Source organism: Nerophis ophidion, unplaced genomic scaffold, assembly GCF_033978795.1.
Source record: "Nerophis ophidion isolate RoL-2023_Sa unplaced genomic scaffold, RoL_Noph_v1.0 HiC_scaffold_36, whole genome shotgun sequence".
NCBI classification, from domain to species: Eukaryota; Metazoa; Chordata; class Actinopteri; order Syngnathiformes; family Syngnathidae; genus Nerophis; species Nerophis ophidion.
The window spans coordinates 375,490-390,000 of NW_026906958.1; the positions used below are offsets into that span (position 1 = coordinate 375,490).

A 14,511-nucleotide genomic window follows, 5' to 3' on the forward strand; every position below is an offset into this window, starting at 1 on the left:
TGTACGTGTATTTATGTGGTCGGTGACTGGAATGCTGATATTTCTGATGGCAGCTCTGATAATGCAAGACACCTAATACAGTTTTGTGATGATAATGCACTCACCTTATCTAGTCAAGGGTTGTTGCCAGCTGATAGCTACTCTTATATTAGTGAAGCCTGGCACACAACATCATGGCTTCGGGTGGGGGGACGGGTCCTGACTGTTGTTTGTGCTTAGCCACCAAACAGCAGCTCAGAGTACCCACTCTTTTTGGATTCCCTTGAGGGAATACTGGAGAGTGCTCCCTCGCTGATTCCCTTGTTCTGCTGGGGGACTTCAACGCTCATGTTGGCAACGACAGTGAAACCTGGAGCGGCGTGCTTGGGAAAAATGGTCTCCCGGATCTGAACCCAAGTGGTGCTTTGTTATCGGATTGTCACGGATTGTCCATGACAAACACCATGTTCAAACATAAGGGTGTCCATATGTGCACTTGGCACCAGGACATCCTCGGCCGCAGTTCCATGATTGACTTTGTAGTTGTGTCATCGGATTTGCGGCCTCATGTTTTGGACACTCTGGTGAAGAGAGGGGCAGAGCTTTCTACCAATCACCACCTTGTGGTGAGCTTGTGAGGGTCTGCTGGGAACGCCTAGAAGAGTTTCCTGTCAGAGAGAGTTTCAATTCCCACCTCTGGAAGAACTTTGAACATGTCACGAGGGAGGCAGTGGATATTGAGTCCGAGTGGACCATATTCCGTGCCTCTATTGTCGAGGCGACTGATTGGAGCTGTGGCCGCAAGGTGGTTGGTTCCTGTCGTGGCGGTAATCCTAGGACCCGCTGGTGTACACCAGCAGTGAGGGATTCCATCAAGCTGAATAAAGAGTCCTATCGGGTCCTTTTGGTTCATGGGACTCCAGAAGCAGTGGACAGGTACCGACTGGCCAAGCGAAGTGCGGCTTCAGCGATCGCGGAGGCAAAAACTCGGACATGGGAGGAGTTTGGGGAAGCCATGGAAAACGAGTTCCGGGCGGCTTCGAAGCAATTCTGGTCCACCATCCGCCGCTTCAGGGTGGGAAGCAGTACACTGTCAACACCGTGTATGGTGAGGATGGTTTGCTGCTGACCTCTACTGCGGCTGTTGTTAATCAGTGGAGGGAATACTCAGAAGACCTCTTCAATCCCACCAACACATCTTTGTATGAGGAAGCAGTTCCTGGAAAATCTGTGGTGGGCTCTCCTATTTCTTGGGCCGAGGTCGCCGAGGTAGTTAAAAGCTCCTCGTTGGCCGCGCTCAGGAAACATTTGGTGATTTAACCCCCAACCCTTGATGCTGAGTGCCAAGCAAGGAGGCAATGGGTCCCATTTTTATAGTCTTTGGTATGACTCGGCCAGGGTTTCAACTCATGACTTTCCAGTCTCAGGGCAGACACTCTAACCAAAAGGCCACTGAGCAGGTCGATGGTTAATGCATCCTCAATAGAAAATAAACCTTGAGCAATTGAGTCATTGGTAGCCGCTCTATTCTGCTGTCAAAGTGCTCTAAATAACATCTTAAAGGCCTACTGAAATGAGATTTTCTTATTTAAACGGGGATAGCAGGTCCATTCTATGTTTCATACTTGATCATTTCGCGATATTGCCATATTTTTGCTGAAAGGATTTAGTAGAGAACATCCAGGATAAAGATTGCAACTTTTGGTGCTGACAAAAAAGCCTTGCCTTTACCGGAAGTCGCAGACGATGATGTCACAAGTGTGAGGGCTCCTCGCGTCCTCACATTGTTTTTAATGGGAGCCTCCAGCAGCAAGAGCAGTTCGGACCGAGAAAACGACTATTTCCCCGTTAATTTGAGCGAGGATGAAAGATTCGTGAATGATGATATTGATAGCGAAGGACTAGAAAAAAAAATAATAATAATAATTTAAAATAAAAGGCGATTGCATTGGGATGGATTCAGATGTTTTTAGACACATTTACTAGGATAATTCTGGGAAATCCCTTATCTTTCTATTGTGTTGCTAGTGTTTTAGTGAGTTAAATAGTACCTGATAGTCGGAGGGGTGTGTCCACGGGTGTCTTGACGTCAGTCTCTGAGGGAAGTTGACGGCAGCTGCATGGACGGCGCAAGCTCGGCTGATCTACAGTAAGAGGAGAGTTTTTACCACAATTTTCTCAGCGAAACCTGCCGGTTGACAAGTGGTCGGGAACCATGTTCGCTTGACCGTTCTGATCCATAGTAAAGCCGTGTGTTTGTGTGGCTAAAGGCTAAAGCTTCCCACCTCCATCTTTCTACTGTGACTTCTCCATTATTAATTGAACAAATTGCAAAAGATTCAGCAACACAGATGTCCACAATACTGTTTAATTGCGTGATGAAAAGAGACGACTTTCAGCCCGCAAATGGTGCTGCGCTAATATGTCCCCTCCAACCCGGGACGTCACAAACACACGTCATCATTCCGCGACGTTTTCAACAAGAAACTCCGCGGGAAATTTAAAATTGTAATTTAGTCAACTAAAGCAGCCGTATTGGCATTTGTTGCAATGTTAATATTTCATCATTGATATGTAAACTATCAGACTGTGTGGTGGGTAGTAGTGGCTTTCAGTAGGCCTTTAAATCCACCTTTAACATTTTAAAGGGGAACATTATCAGCAGACCTATGTAAGCGTCAATATATACCTGGATGTTGCAGAAAAAAGAACATATGTTTTTTTAACCGATTTCCGAACTCTAAAAGGGTGGATTTGGCGATTTAAACGCTGCCGGAGCAATGACCTTTCACCTGTGACGTCACAACGGGAAGCAATCAGCCATTTTCTCAAACACATTACACACACCAAGTCAAATCAGTTCTGTTATTTTCCGTTTTTGCGACTGTTTTCCGTACCTTGGCGACATTATGCCTCGTCGGTGTGTTGTCGGAGGGTGTAACAACACCAGCTGACTTACGTGGAGTGTGCTAATCAGACATATCAATCAATCAATCAATCAATGTTTATTTATATAGCCCCAAATCACAAATGTCTCAAAGGACTGCACAAATCATTACGACTACAACATCCTCGGAAGAACCCACAAAATATTACTGGAAGCGAATCGATGCTAACATGCTCTTTAGGCTAGCTGTATGTACATATTGCATCATTATGCCTTATTTGTAGCTTTATTTGCATCCAGCCTTTCCCTCCACCCACATTTAAGGCCAAACAAACACATACCAATGGACGGATTCAAGTTGCACCAGTGGTCAAAAGATGCGAAAGTCCCTCGTTTGTTCTGCACACCTTACCGACGATAGCGATGCTACGACAGAGATGGCACAGAGATGTGTGGATATCCTGCGACACTCAAAGCAGATGCATTTACAATGATAAAGTCAACGAAATCACAAAGTTGAGTTTTGTTGATGTTATTGACTTATGTGGTAATCAGAAATATTTGCTCACGGTATGACTGGAAGTTAATCGATGCTAACATGCTATTTAGGCTAGCTGTATGTACATATCGCATCATTATGCCTCATTTGTAGCTATATTTGTATCCAGCCTTTCGCTCCACCCACATTTAATGCCAAACAAATATATACCAATTGACGGATTCAAGTTGCTCAGTGTTCAAAAGATGCAATCGTTGGTTAGAAGGCAATCGCCGAATTCGTCCTCGTTGCCGATGTCTGTCGTGATATGGCCCAATAGCTTCAGTTTCTTCTTCTATTTCGTTTTCGCTATCTGCCTCCACACTCCAACCATCCGTTTCAATACATGCGTAATCTGTTGAATCGCTTAAACCGCTGAAATCTGAGTCTGAATCCGAGCTAATGTCGCTTTCTGTTCTATCCGCCATGTTTGTTTGTATTGGCTTCACGCAGTGACGTCACAGGAAAATGGACAGGCGGATATAACGACGGTTAAAATCAGGCACTTTAAAGCCGTTTTTTGGGATATTGCGTGATAGGTAAAATTTTGAAAAAACTTCCAAAAATAAAATAAGCCTCTGGGAACTGATTTTTATTGGTTTTAACCCTTCTGACATTGTGATAATGTTCCCCTTTAAATACACACTGTAAGTATATATGTAATGTAGTCACACTCTTAATAACATGTCATATTTACATATCTTTCTCATTTTAAGCATACAATGTCTGCTCTCAGTGGGATGCCGACTGATGGTATGTTCATATCTTCCCGTTTAGATGAAGAATTAATCCTCACAAATGGTTAAAAAAGGGTGGGTGCAAAATAGCGTATTTTCGAATCTTTCTTGCCATCTCCAGGTCTAAGTTGGATGTCAGAGTTGACCAAGTTCTCGGTTTATGTCCACAACCTTCTACTACATAAGTGAGAAGCATGATTTATATAATCTAGAATTAGCTTTCACCCTCTTAGAGGCGAGAAAGCAGCTCAATATGTCAATATAGCAGCATAAGCTAGTTACTTCTGTGATCTATGCGCCGCTAAAAGTAGGTCCTCAAAGGCCTACTGAAATTAGATTTTCTTATTTAAACGGGGATAGTAGGTCCATTCTATGTGTCATACTTGATCATTTCGCGATATTGCCATATTTTCGCTGAAAGGATTTAGTAGAGAACATCCACGATAAAGTTCGCAACTTTTGGTGCTGATAAAAAAGCCTTGTCTTTACCGGAAGTCGCAGACAATGACTTCACAAGGGTAAGGGCTCCTCACGTCCTCACATTGTTTATAATGGGAGCCTCCAGCAGCAAGAGCTATTCGGACCTAGAAAACGACAATTTCCCCATTAATTTGAGCGAGGATGAAAGATTTGTGGATGATGATATTGATAGCGAAAGACTAGAATTTTTTTTTAAAAATAAAATAAAATAAAAAGCGACGGCTCTGGGCGGCGGCATTGTGAGCGTTTCAGATGTAATTACACACATTTACTAGGATAATTCTGGAAGATCCCTTATCTGCTTATTGTTTCAATAGTGTTTTAGTGAGATTGTAAAGACATACCTCGAGGTCGGATGGCTGCGGTGAACACCCAGTGTCTTAAAGAAAAGCCGAGGAGCCAAGCTCACAGCTGCCTTTTAAACAGCTACTGCAGGAGGACGAATAATGATGTCTCCGGTAAGATATATATCACAATTTTCCCATCCAAAAACATGCTGGTTGACGTAGAGAAACATGTTCGCTTGACCGCTCTGTGTTAAAAACAAAGGTGCAATACACCGTTTTCCACCAACAGCACTGTTCTTTATAGTCTCCATTATTAATTGAACAAATTGCAAAAGATTCAGCAACACAGATGTCCAAATTACTGTGTAAGTATGCGATGAAAAGAGACGACTTTTAGCTGTGTGTTATGCTAAGCTAATATTTCCTGACAGTCCGTGACGTCACGCGCACACGTCATCATTCCGCGACGTTTTCAACAGGAAACTCCGCGGGAAATTTAAAATTGCTATTTAGTCAACTAAAGCGGCCGTATTGTCATGTGTTGCAATGTTAATATTTCATCATTGATATATAAACTATCAGACTGTGTGGTCGCTAGTAGTGGCTTCCAGTAGGCCTTTAACGTTAGCGCTTATAATAACAATATCACTAATACTTGGTTAATATTGTGGTCACAAAATGTAAAATGAGTATTGTTGGCAGTTTTTGGATGTTTTTTGGAGGACTTTGTGGGTCTAATAGAGGAGCTCCCATTGACTCCAATATTAGCTGATTTCTGCTCATGTTTATTTACTAATTAGAATTCATAAATATTTAAAAAATATGTCTCACATAAGGATTGTGAATGACAGGCGACATTTTAAAAAAGTGCAGTTTCCTTTGAATTTGTCAGATAAGTAAACAGCCCTTCAAATTAAAGATGTAAAACAATTGAGGTTGTTTATAGATATTATCCACTATGAAGTTACAGTCAAACTAAGCACACAAGGGAAAGTACATTCATATACACATGAAGTACACATATGTGTAAGAATCATGTTCATCGTCACACCCTTAGTTAAAAGCACACCATCCCCATGACATGACACTTCCACGTGATGTAGAACAGGAGTACAACATTTTAAACATACACACACATCTGAAGAATATAAAAATTAAATATATTTGGTGGGCCAGACAAAATGACTCGGGGAGCCAATGTTTGGTATGGGCGATATGACCTCAAATCTATATCCTAATTACAATATATGTCACAATATATAATTTGTTATATGATTGATAATAGAATAATTTCAAAGCGGGTTAAAAAATGCTCCTAATTTGGCAGCTGACATATGCAGTAACATATTGTGTCATTTCTAATTGTATTATTTTATCGAACCCATCCATCCATCCATCCATCCATCCATCATCTTCCGCTTATCCGAGGTCGGGTCGCGGGGGCAGCAGCCTAAGCAGGGAAGCCCAGACTTCCCTATCTCCAGCCACTTCGTCTAGCTCTTCCCGGGGGATCCCGAGGCGTTCCCAGGCCAGCCGGCAGACATATCTGGTTACTTTATTCGAGGAAAAAAAATACTGGAAATTATGTATTATTTCACTGCATATTTCAGCAACTAAATTAGGAGCCTGTGTAACCTGTTTTAAGATAGTTCTATTAGTAATTCTATATGAAATAATTTAATCGCAAAATCTAATTTAAACCGTATCGTCTATCCACAGTAAAAAGTCCTGTTGTCCTGGTTTGTTTTTCTTTTCCTGTGAATAATGTTGTTAAGAGCAGCGTGTTTGTGCGTCACTGAGATTTCAAGACAGTTCTTACAATAACTTGTTTTTCCTAAGTGCATGTAAAAGTAGTGAATGCATTGTGTGACTGAGCAGAGATGCTGTGTTTGTCTTGCAGACATCTGTGAAGAACATCTTCACCTTGAGCAACAGAAGTGGAGCTTCAGGATGCGAACGGAGGAGCCACAGCCCTTCCACATTAAGAAGGAAGAGGAATACCCACTGATACTCCATTTTAAAAAGGAAGAGGAGGACCCACTGACACCCCATTTTAAAAAGGAAGTGGTGGATCCACTGAGCCCTCACATTAAAGAGGAAGAGGAGGAACACAGCATCAGTCAGCAGGGAGAGCATCTTGAAGGACTGGAGGCGGTTGATGTCACCAAGATGCCAGTGACTGGTGTCCCTGTGAAGAGTGAAGATGATGAGGTGAAAGGTGAAAGTGAGGAGAGGGGAGGGGGGGAGCCTCCAAGCAGCAGCTCAACACAACACATGACAACAGAAGCTGATGGAGACCACTGTGGAGGATCACAAGCAGACAAGCTCTTAGCTCCACTATCAGATAGTGAGGACACAACGTCACACTCTCCTGACACTGATGATGAAGACTCTAAAGATGATAAGACATGTCACACTGACAACACTCACTTCACATCTTAAATCTCCTAGTAATTTGAAAGTACACATGAGAACACACACTGGAGAAAAACCTTTTTCATGTTCAATCTGCGGTAAATATTTTACTCAGAGGTACGATTTGAAAAGACACATGAGAACACACACTGGAGAAAAACCTTTTTCATGTTCAATCTGCGGTAACGATTTTATTCATAGGCAACATTTGAATACACACAAGACAATACACACTGGAGAAAAACCTTTTACTTGCTCAGAATGCTGTAAAAGATTTGCGCGAAAAGCAGAGTTAAAAAGACACATGAGAATACACACTGGAGAAAAACCATTCATGTGCCCAATTTGTGGCAAAGGATTCTCCCAGAAGGGACAGTTGGTAAACCACACAAAAACACACACTGGAGAAAAACCTTTTTCATGTTCAATCTGCGGTAACGATTTTATTCATAGGCAACATTTGAATACACACAAGACAATACACACTGGAGAAAAACCTTTTACTTGCTCAGAATGCTGTAAAAGATTTGCGCGAAAAGCAGAGTTAAAAAGACACATGAGAATACACACTGGAGAAAAACCATTCATGTGCCCAATTTGTGGCAAAGGATTCTCCCAGAAGGGACAGTTGGTAAACCACACAAAAACACACACTGGAGAAAAACCTTTTTCATGTTCATCTGTAGTAAAGGATTTACTCAAAGGCACCTTTTCAAAGCACACATTAGAAGACACACAGGAGAAAAACCTTTTTCATGTTCAATGTGTGGTAAAGCTTTTACTCGAAGTGACCATTTCAAAGCACACATGAGAATACACACTGGAGAAAAAACGTTTTTATGTTCAATCTGCAGTAAAGATTTTACTCGAAGGGACCATTTCAAAGCACATATGAGAATACACAATGAATAAAAAACCTTTTTCTTGTTAAGAATGTGGTGAAGCTTTTGTACAATGAAGCACTTTGAAAGTACACATGAGAACACACACTGGAGAAAAACCTTTTTCCTGCTCAGAATGTGTTAAAGCGTTTGTATGAAAAAGCACATTGAAAGTAGCCATGAGAACACACACTGGAGACATACCTTATACATGTTCAGTATATTGTAAACGTTTTATACAAAGTCTGCTTTTGAAAAGACTCATGAGAATACACACTGGTAAGTAAGTGTTGAGTTGCAGCGTGTGTGGTGAAAGATTCTCTTCTAGGCTTCACGGTGAAAGAGGGGTGAGTGCGTCTGCCTCACAATACAAAGGTCCTGAGTAGTCCTGTGTTCAATCCCGGGCTCGGGGTCTTTTTGTGTGGAGTTTGCATGTCCTCCCCGTGAATGCGTGTGTTCCCTCTGGGTACTCCGGCTTCCTCCCACTTCCTGTCAAAGTTTGTTGTTGACGAACCCCATGATGCGGAGACGGAGTCAGGCATTGAATAAGAAAACATGGTTTTAATATAAAATACTAGAACAAAACCAAACAAAGGGTACAAACAAAAAGCACGCACGTGGGCAGATAAACTAAGAGAGCAAGCATGGGAGCTACAAAACAAAAAGGAACTTTAGAATGGAAAAGAGAAGTCCTACTTGTACTTAGAAAACAAACTGGAAGCAGGGAACAAAAGGCAGTAAGCTAAAAACCGCAATCAAACATAGCTTACAGCAACGCTGCATGGACAAGACAAGATACGACAGGTAGCAAAGACAAGTGCGACATGTGGCAACGACAATAATCCAGCACTGACCGGAGGAAAAAAGCAGGTAAAATAGGAGCGGGCTGATTGTAGCCAGGTGTAGCCAGGTGCCAATCAGCCGCAGCTGAGGGAAAAACAGCACACAGGGAGACAAACAGGAAGCTGGACCAAAATAAGAGTGCTGACAGGAACTAAGGACAGGATATTCTAAACACATAGAGGAGAAACTAAAACACAAACTGTCAGTGGCAAGCGTGACATTTCCCAAGACATGCACCTGGGGATAGGCTCCTCCCACCTCCAAAGACATGCACCTGGGGATAGGCCCCTCCCACCTCCAAAGACATGCACCTGGGGATAGGCTCCTCCCACCTCCAAAGACATACACCTGGGGATAGGCTCCTCCCACCTCCAAAGACATGCACCTGGGGATAGGCCCCTCCCACCTCCAAAGACATGCACCTGGGGATAGGCTCCTCCCACCTCCAAAGACATACACCTGGGGATAGGCCCCTCCCACCTCCAAAGACATGCACCTGGGGATAGGCTCCTCCCACCTCCAAAGACATGCACCTGGGGATAGGCCCCTCCCACCTCCAAAGACATACACCTGGGGATAGGCTCCTCCCACCTCCAAAGACATGCACCTGGGGATAGGCCCCTCCCACCTCCAAAGACAAACACCTGGGGATAGGCTCCTCCCACCTCCAAAGACATGCACCTGGGGATAGGCTCCTCCCACCTCCAAAGACATACACCTGGGGATAGGCTCCTCCCACCTCCAAAGACATGCACCTGGGGATAGGCTCCTCCCACCTCCAAAGACATGCACCTGGGGATAGGCCCCTCCCACCTACAAAGACATGCACCTGGGGATAAGCCCCTCCCACCTCCAAAGACATGCACCTGGGGATAGGCTCCTCCCACCTCCAAAGACATGCACCTGGGGATAGGCCCCTCCCACCTCCAAAGACATACACCTGGGGATAGGCCCCTCCCACCTCCAAAGACATACACCTGGGGATAGGCTCCTCCCACCTCCAAAGACATGCACCTGGGGATAGGCCCCTCCCACCTCCAAAGACAAACACCTGGGGATAGGCTCCTCCCACCTCCAAAGACATGCACCTGGGGATAGGCTCCTCCCACCTCCAAAGACATACACCTGGGGATAGGCTCCTCCCACCTCCAAAGACATGCACCTGGGGATAGGCTCCTCCCACCTCCAAAGACATGCACCTGGGGATAGGCCCCTCCCACCTCCAAAGACATGCACCTGGGGATAGGCTCCTCCCACCTCCAAAGACATGCACCTGGGGATAGGCCCCTCCCACCTCCAAAGACATGCACCTGGGGATAGGCTCCTCCCACCTCCAAAGACATGCACCTGGGGATAGGCCCCTCCCACCTCCAAAGACATGCACCTGGGGATAGGCCCCTCCCACCTCCAAATACATACACCTGGGGATAGGCTCCTCCCACCTCCAAAGACATGCACCTGGGGATAGGCCCCTCCCACCTCCAAAGACAAACACCTGGGGATAGGCTCCTCCCACCTCCAAAGACATGCACCTGGGGATAGGCTCCTCCCACCTCCAAAGACATACACCTGGGGATAGGCTCCTCCCACCTCCAAAGACATGCACCTGGGGATAGGCTCCTCCCACCTCCAAAGACATGCACCTGGGGATAGGCCCCTCCCACCTCCAAAGACATGCACCTGGGGATAGGCTCCTCCCACCTCCAAAGACATGCACCTGGGGATAGGCCCCTCCCACCTCCAAAGACATGCACCTGGGGATAGGCTCCTCCCACCTCCAAAGACATGCACCTGGGGATAGGCCCCTCCCACCTCCAAAGACATGCACCTGGGGATAGGCCCCTCCCACCTCCAAAGACATACACCTGGGGATAGGCTCCTCCCACCTCCAAAGACATGCACCTGGGGATAGGCCCCTCCCACCTCCAAAGACAAACACCTGGGGATAGGCTCCTCCCACCTCCAAAGACATGCACCTGGGGATAGGCTCCTCCCACCTCCAAAGACATACACCTGGGGATAGGCTCCTCCCACCTCCAAAGACATGCACCTGGGGATAGGCTCCTCCCACCTCCAAAGACATGCACCTGGGGATAGGCCCCTCCCACCTCCAAAGACATGCACCTGGGGATAGGCTCTTCCCACCTCCAAAGACATGCACCTGGGGATAGGCCCCTCCCACCTCCAAAGACATGCACCTGGGGATAGGCTCCTCCCACCTCCAAAGACATGCACCTGGGGATAGGCCCCTCCCACCTCCAAAGACATGCACCTGGGGATAGGTTGATTGGCAACACTAAATGGTCCCTAGTGTGTGAATGTTGTCTGTCTATCTGTGTTGGCCCTGTGATGAAGTGGCAACTTGTCCAGGGTGTACACTGCCTTCTGCCCGATTGTAGCTGAGATAGGCACCAGCTCCCCCCGCGACCCCAAAGGGGGATAAGCGGTAGGAAATGGATGGATGGATTGTCTTCTAAGTAGCAGTGTAAGAAACACAAGTGTGCTGGTGAGAACAGCAGCAGCAAATGAAACTGCAGGATTTGAAATAAACTGTCCAGACTTTGACTTTCTAACAAAATCAGCACATAGATCCTAACATTTATAGATTAGATATTTTGCATTTTTAAGTCAAGTACATGTTTTAATATACAACATCCATACATCCATCCTTCCTTTTTCTACCGCTTATTCCCTTTTGGGGTCGCGGGGGGAGCTGGCGCCTATCTCAGCTACAATCGGGCGGAACGCTGGGTACACCCTGGACAAGTTGCCACCTCATCGCAGGGCCAACACAGATAGACAGACAACATTCACACTCACATTCACACACTAGGGACCCTTTAGTGTTGCCAATCAACCTATTAATATACAACATTGTGTACTTTATTAAAAAATAAACAACACTTTGACTGTAAAGGTGAGAATAAACAGGACAAAATACTTTTATATGTGTATAGAGATATTCAGAAATCATTTTTAATTATTATTGATGTTATAGAGTAACATTATATGGTGTATATATTTGTTTTACATTTGTTAATACATTTGCTTTTGAGTACTCATAAATCCCTCTTAGTTCATATTTACTGGTTCACATCTGAAACATCTTCTGGACCACTTCTGGAAGCATATTATTATTTACTTTATACATCATTTCAGCAGTTGTCTTAATCCTTGTGTGGTGTTCGGCTCTGTGGGACCCGTTTTCGATGTTTATCAAAAGAAAAATAATACAATTAATGAATTCTCCAAACTGAAACTCACTGGCTTTGGCTCATTTTCTGTGAAGAACATATATCAGAATACATATTTAATGAACACACACCATACACCCCCCTACACATTTCTGTTACATATAGGATGTTCGGGGTCCCCTGGACCTGGGGCTAATAGAAGTGTGGAAATTGATGTTCTGTTCACACACACACACACACACACACACACACGCACGCACACACACACACACACACACACACACACACACACACACACACAGCAGGCCTAGACAGGAGGAGGACAGAGTGTATGTACACAGAACTTTAGAGGGTCAAATGCGCGAGTAAACGAGAGCAGACAGTGCCGGCGTGGGAACCGCAGGTACAAAAACATGAAATAAGCAGTTCCCACACAAAGTTGCAACACTACCTGCCAACGCTGTTCGCTCTCCCCTTGCTGCACAACCCTGGGCCAAATGTCACCATTGATGAACAGCTGATACAATTTAAGGGCCCCTTTCGGCAGTATCCATCCATTTTCTACCGCTTATTCCCTTTTTTGGGTCGCGGGGGGCGCTGGCGCCTATCTCAGCTACAATCGGGCGGAAGGTGGGGTACGCCCTGGACAAGTCTCTACCTCATCGCAGGGCCAACACAGATAGACAGACAACATTCACACTCACATTCACACACTACGGCAGTAAATACCATCTAAACCTGCAAAGTATGGTATAAAGATCTGGGCTGCCAGTGATGTCACTTCCTCATATGCTTGGAACTTACAAGTCTACACAGGGAAACCTGATGGAGGAGCCCCTGAGAAAAAACAAGGAATGAGAGTAGTCCTCGACATGTCTCAGTGCCTCCGTGGACACAACAACACATGCGACACTTTTTTACTTTGCACAAACTGGGACAGGAGCTCCTGAAGAGGAAGCTGACCATGGTGGGAACAATAAGGAAAAACAGGTCAGAGCTCCCACCTCAACTGCTGACTTCAAAGAACAGGCGTGTCAAGTCTTCCAAGTTTGTATACACGGCTGACACATCCCGGGTATCCTTTGTGCCGAAGAAAGGCAAGAATGTGGTGCTCATGTGTACACTGCACGGGGAAGGAAGAATCTGTGACCAGGAACATCACAAACCAGAGATCATCATGGATTATAACGCCACAAAAGGAGGGGTAGACAACATGGACAAGCTGGTGACGGCCTACAGCTGCAAACGGAGGACTTTACCCTGGCCACTGGTGATAATATTTGACATGTTGGACATCTCAGCGTACAACTCCTTTGTCATTTGGATGGCACTGAACCCAGAGTGGAAACGAGTGAAGCTCCAGAAAAGACGGCCCTTCCTTGAGGATCTGGGAATGGCATTGGTGAGACCACAAATGGAGAGAAGAGATTTTGTCCCCAGAACCCCAGCCTCTGCAGCCATGGTGAGGAGGATTCAGGAGGAGAATGCTGGTGGCCTGTCTGCAGAGCCTGAAGTAAGTGTGTGATGCTGTTGATACATGTCTGCCACTCATGTCTTGTTAAAGAGACACAGAAGTCTTAGTAAAATTCCTGATCTTTTCATTATTCTGGGTTGTGAACACCAGCAACAAGAAGAAGTGTGCGGACCCAAGATGGACAGGAAAACAACACGTATATCTGCAACACACACACACAGTAAAGCTCTGCCCCTCAAGTGTTGTATAGGCTAGTGGCTACAGGCCATGTGTTCAATGTGTTGTCTTCACTGCTATGTTTACTCTGTGTTCATGTTGTTCAGCTTGTGTTGTGCACCTGAATGGCTTACATTTCAAGTTCAACAAAATAAAAGTCAGTAGTTTCTAAAAAGCTTGCTTCACTTGTAAATTTGTTTCCACTCTTATCTTGATTTTAATTTATTTTCTTTATTATGTTTTAAATAATACGTTGTAATTGTGACCTAACAAAGGTATAGGGCAGATATTAACCATATGTATTGTTTATACTCCTTGTAATTGGAATAAGGTCAACATCTTTTCAGTATTTTAACATAAATTGTTTGCTTGTGAGGCATTAAAAGTCACAAAATGCAATGGGTCCATCAGACCCAAAAACACTGGCTGAGTAACAACAATATGGACACCACACAAGGGTTAATACTTATACACTAAACATGTAAAGGAGGAATTGGAAGTCTGGGACACTAAATAAGGCACACTTGGAAGTAATGAAGTTCTTTGTGTGTGCAGTTGCGGCAGAAGTCCACAGGAGGGC

At 44.9% G+C, this 14,511-nt stretch overlaps 3 protein-coding genes across 3 annotated transcripts in view; all 3 read left to right on the top strand.

Moving 5' to 3' along the window:
* LOC133546675 (oocyte zinc finger protein XlCOF22-like) overlaps positions 1–14,511 on the top strand; it is a 125,094-nt gene that overhangs the window by 40,190 nt on the left and 70,393 nt on the right. The gene's annotated exons all lie outside the window — the stretch shown is intronic.
* On the top strand, positions 7,052–9,648 carry LOC133546683 (gastrula zinc finger protein XlCGF8.2DB-like). Its single transcript, XM_061892480.1, has one exon. It carries the CDS (start codon positions 7,289–7,291, stop codon positions 8,132–8,134), a length of 846 nt encoding a protein of 281 aa, XP_061748464.1. The 5' UTR covers positions 7,052–7,288; the 3' UTR covers positions 8,135–9,648.
* Positions 12,945–14,082, top strand: LOC133546685 (uncharacterized). The gene is made up of 2 exons (XM_061892482.1): positions 12,945–13,754; positions 13,866–14,082. The coding sequence occupies exons 1-2, from the start codon at positions 13,146–13,148 to the stop codon at positions 13,968–13,970; spliced, it is 714 nt and encodes a 237-aa protein (XP_061748466.1). The 5' UTR covers positions 12,945–13,145; the 3' UTR covers positions 13,971–14,082.

Coding starts and splice junctions, on each gene's coding strand:
- LOC133546683 (XM_061892480.1), top strand. CDS start 7,289: ATGATGAAGACTCTAAAGATGATAAGACATGTCACACTGACAACACTC.
- LOC133546685 (XM_061892482.1), top strand. CDS start 13,146: ATGCGACACTTTTTTACTTTGCACAAACTGGGACAGGAGCTCCTGAAG. Junction 13,755..13,865: donor GCCTGTCTGCAGAGCCTGAA/GTAAGTGTGTGA, acceptor TGTGAACACCAG/CAACAAGAAGAAGTGTGCGG.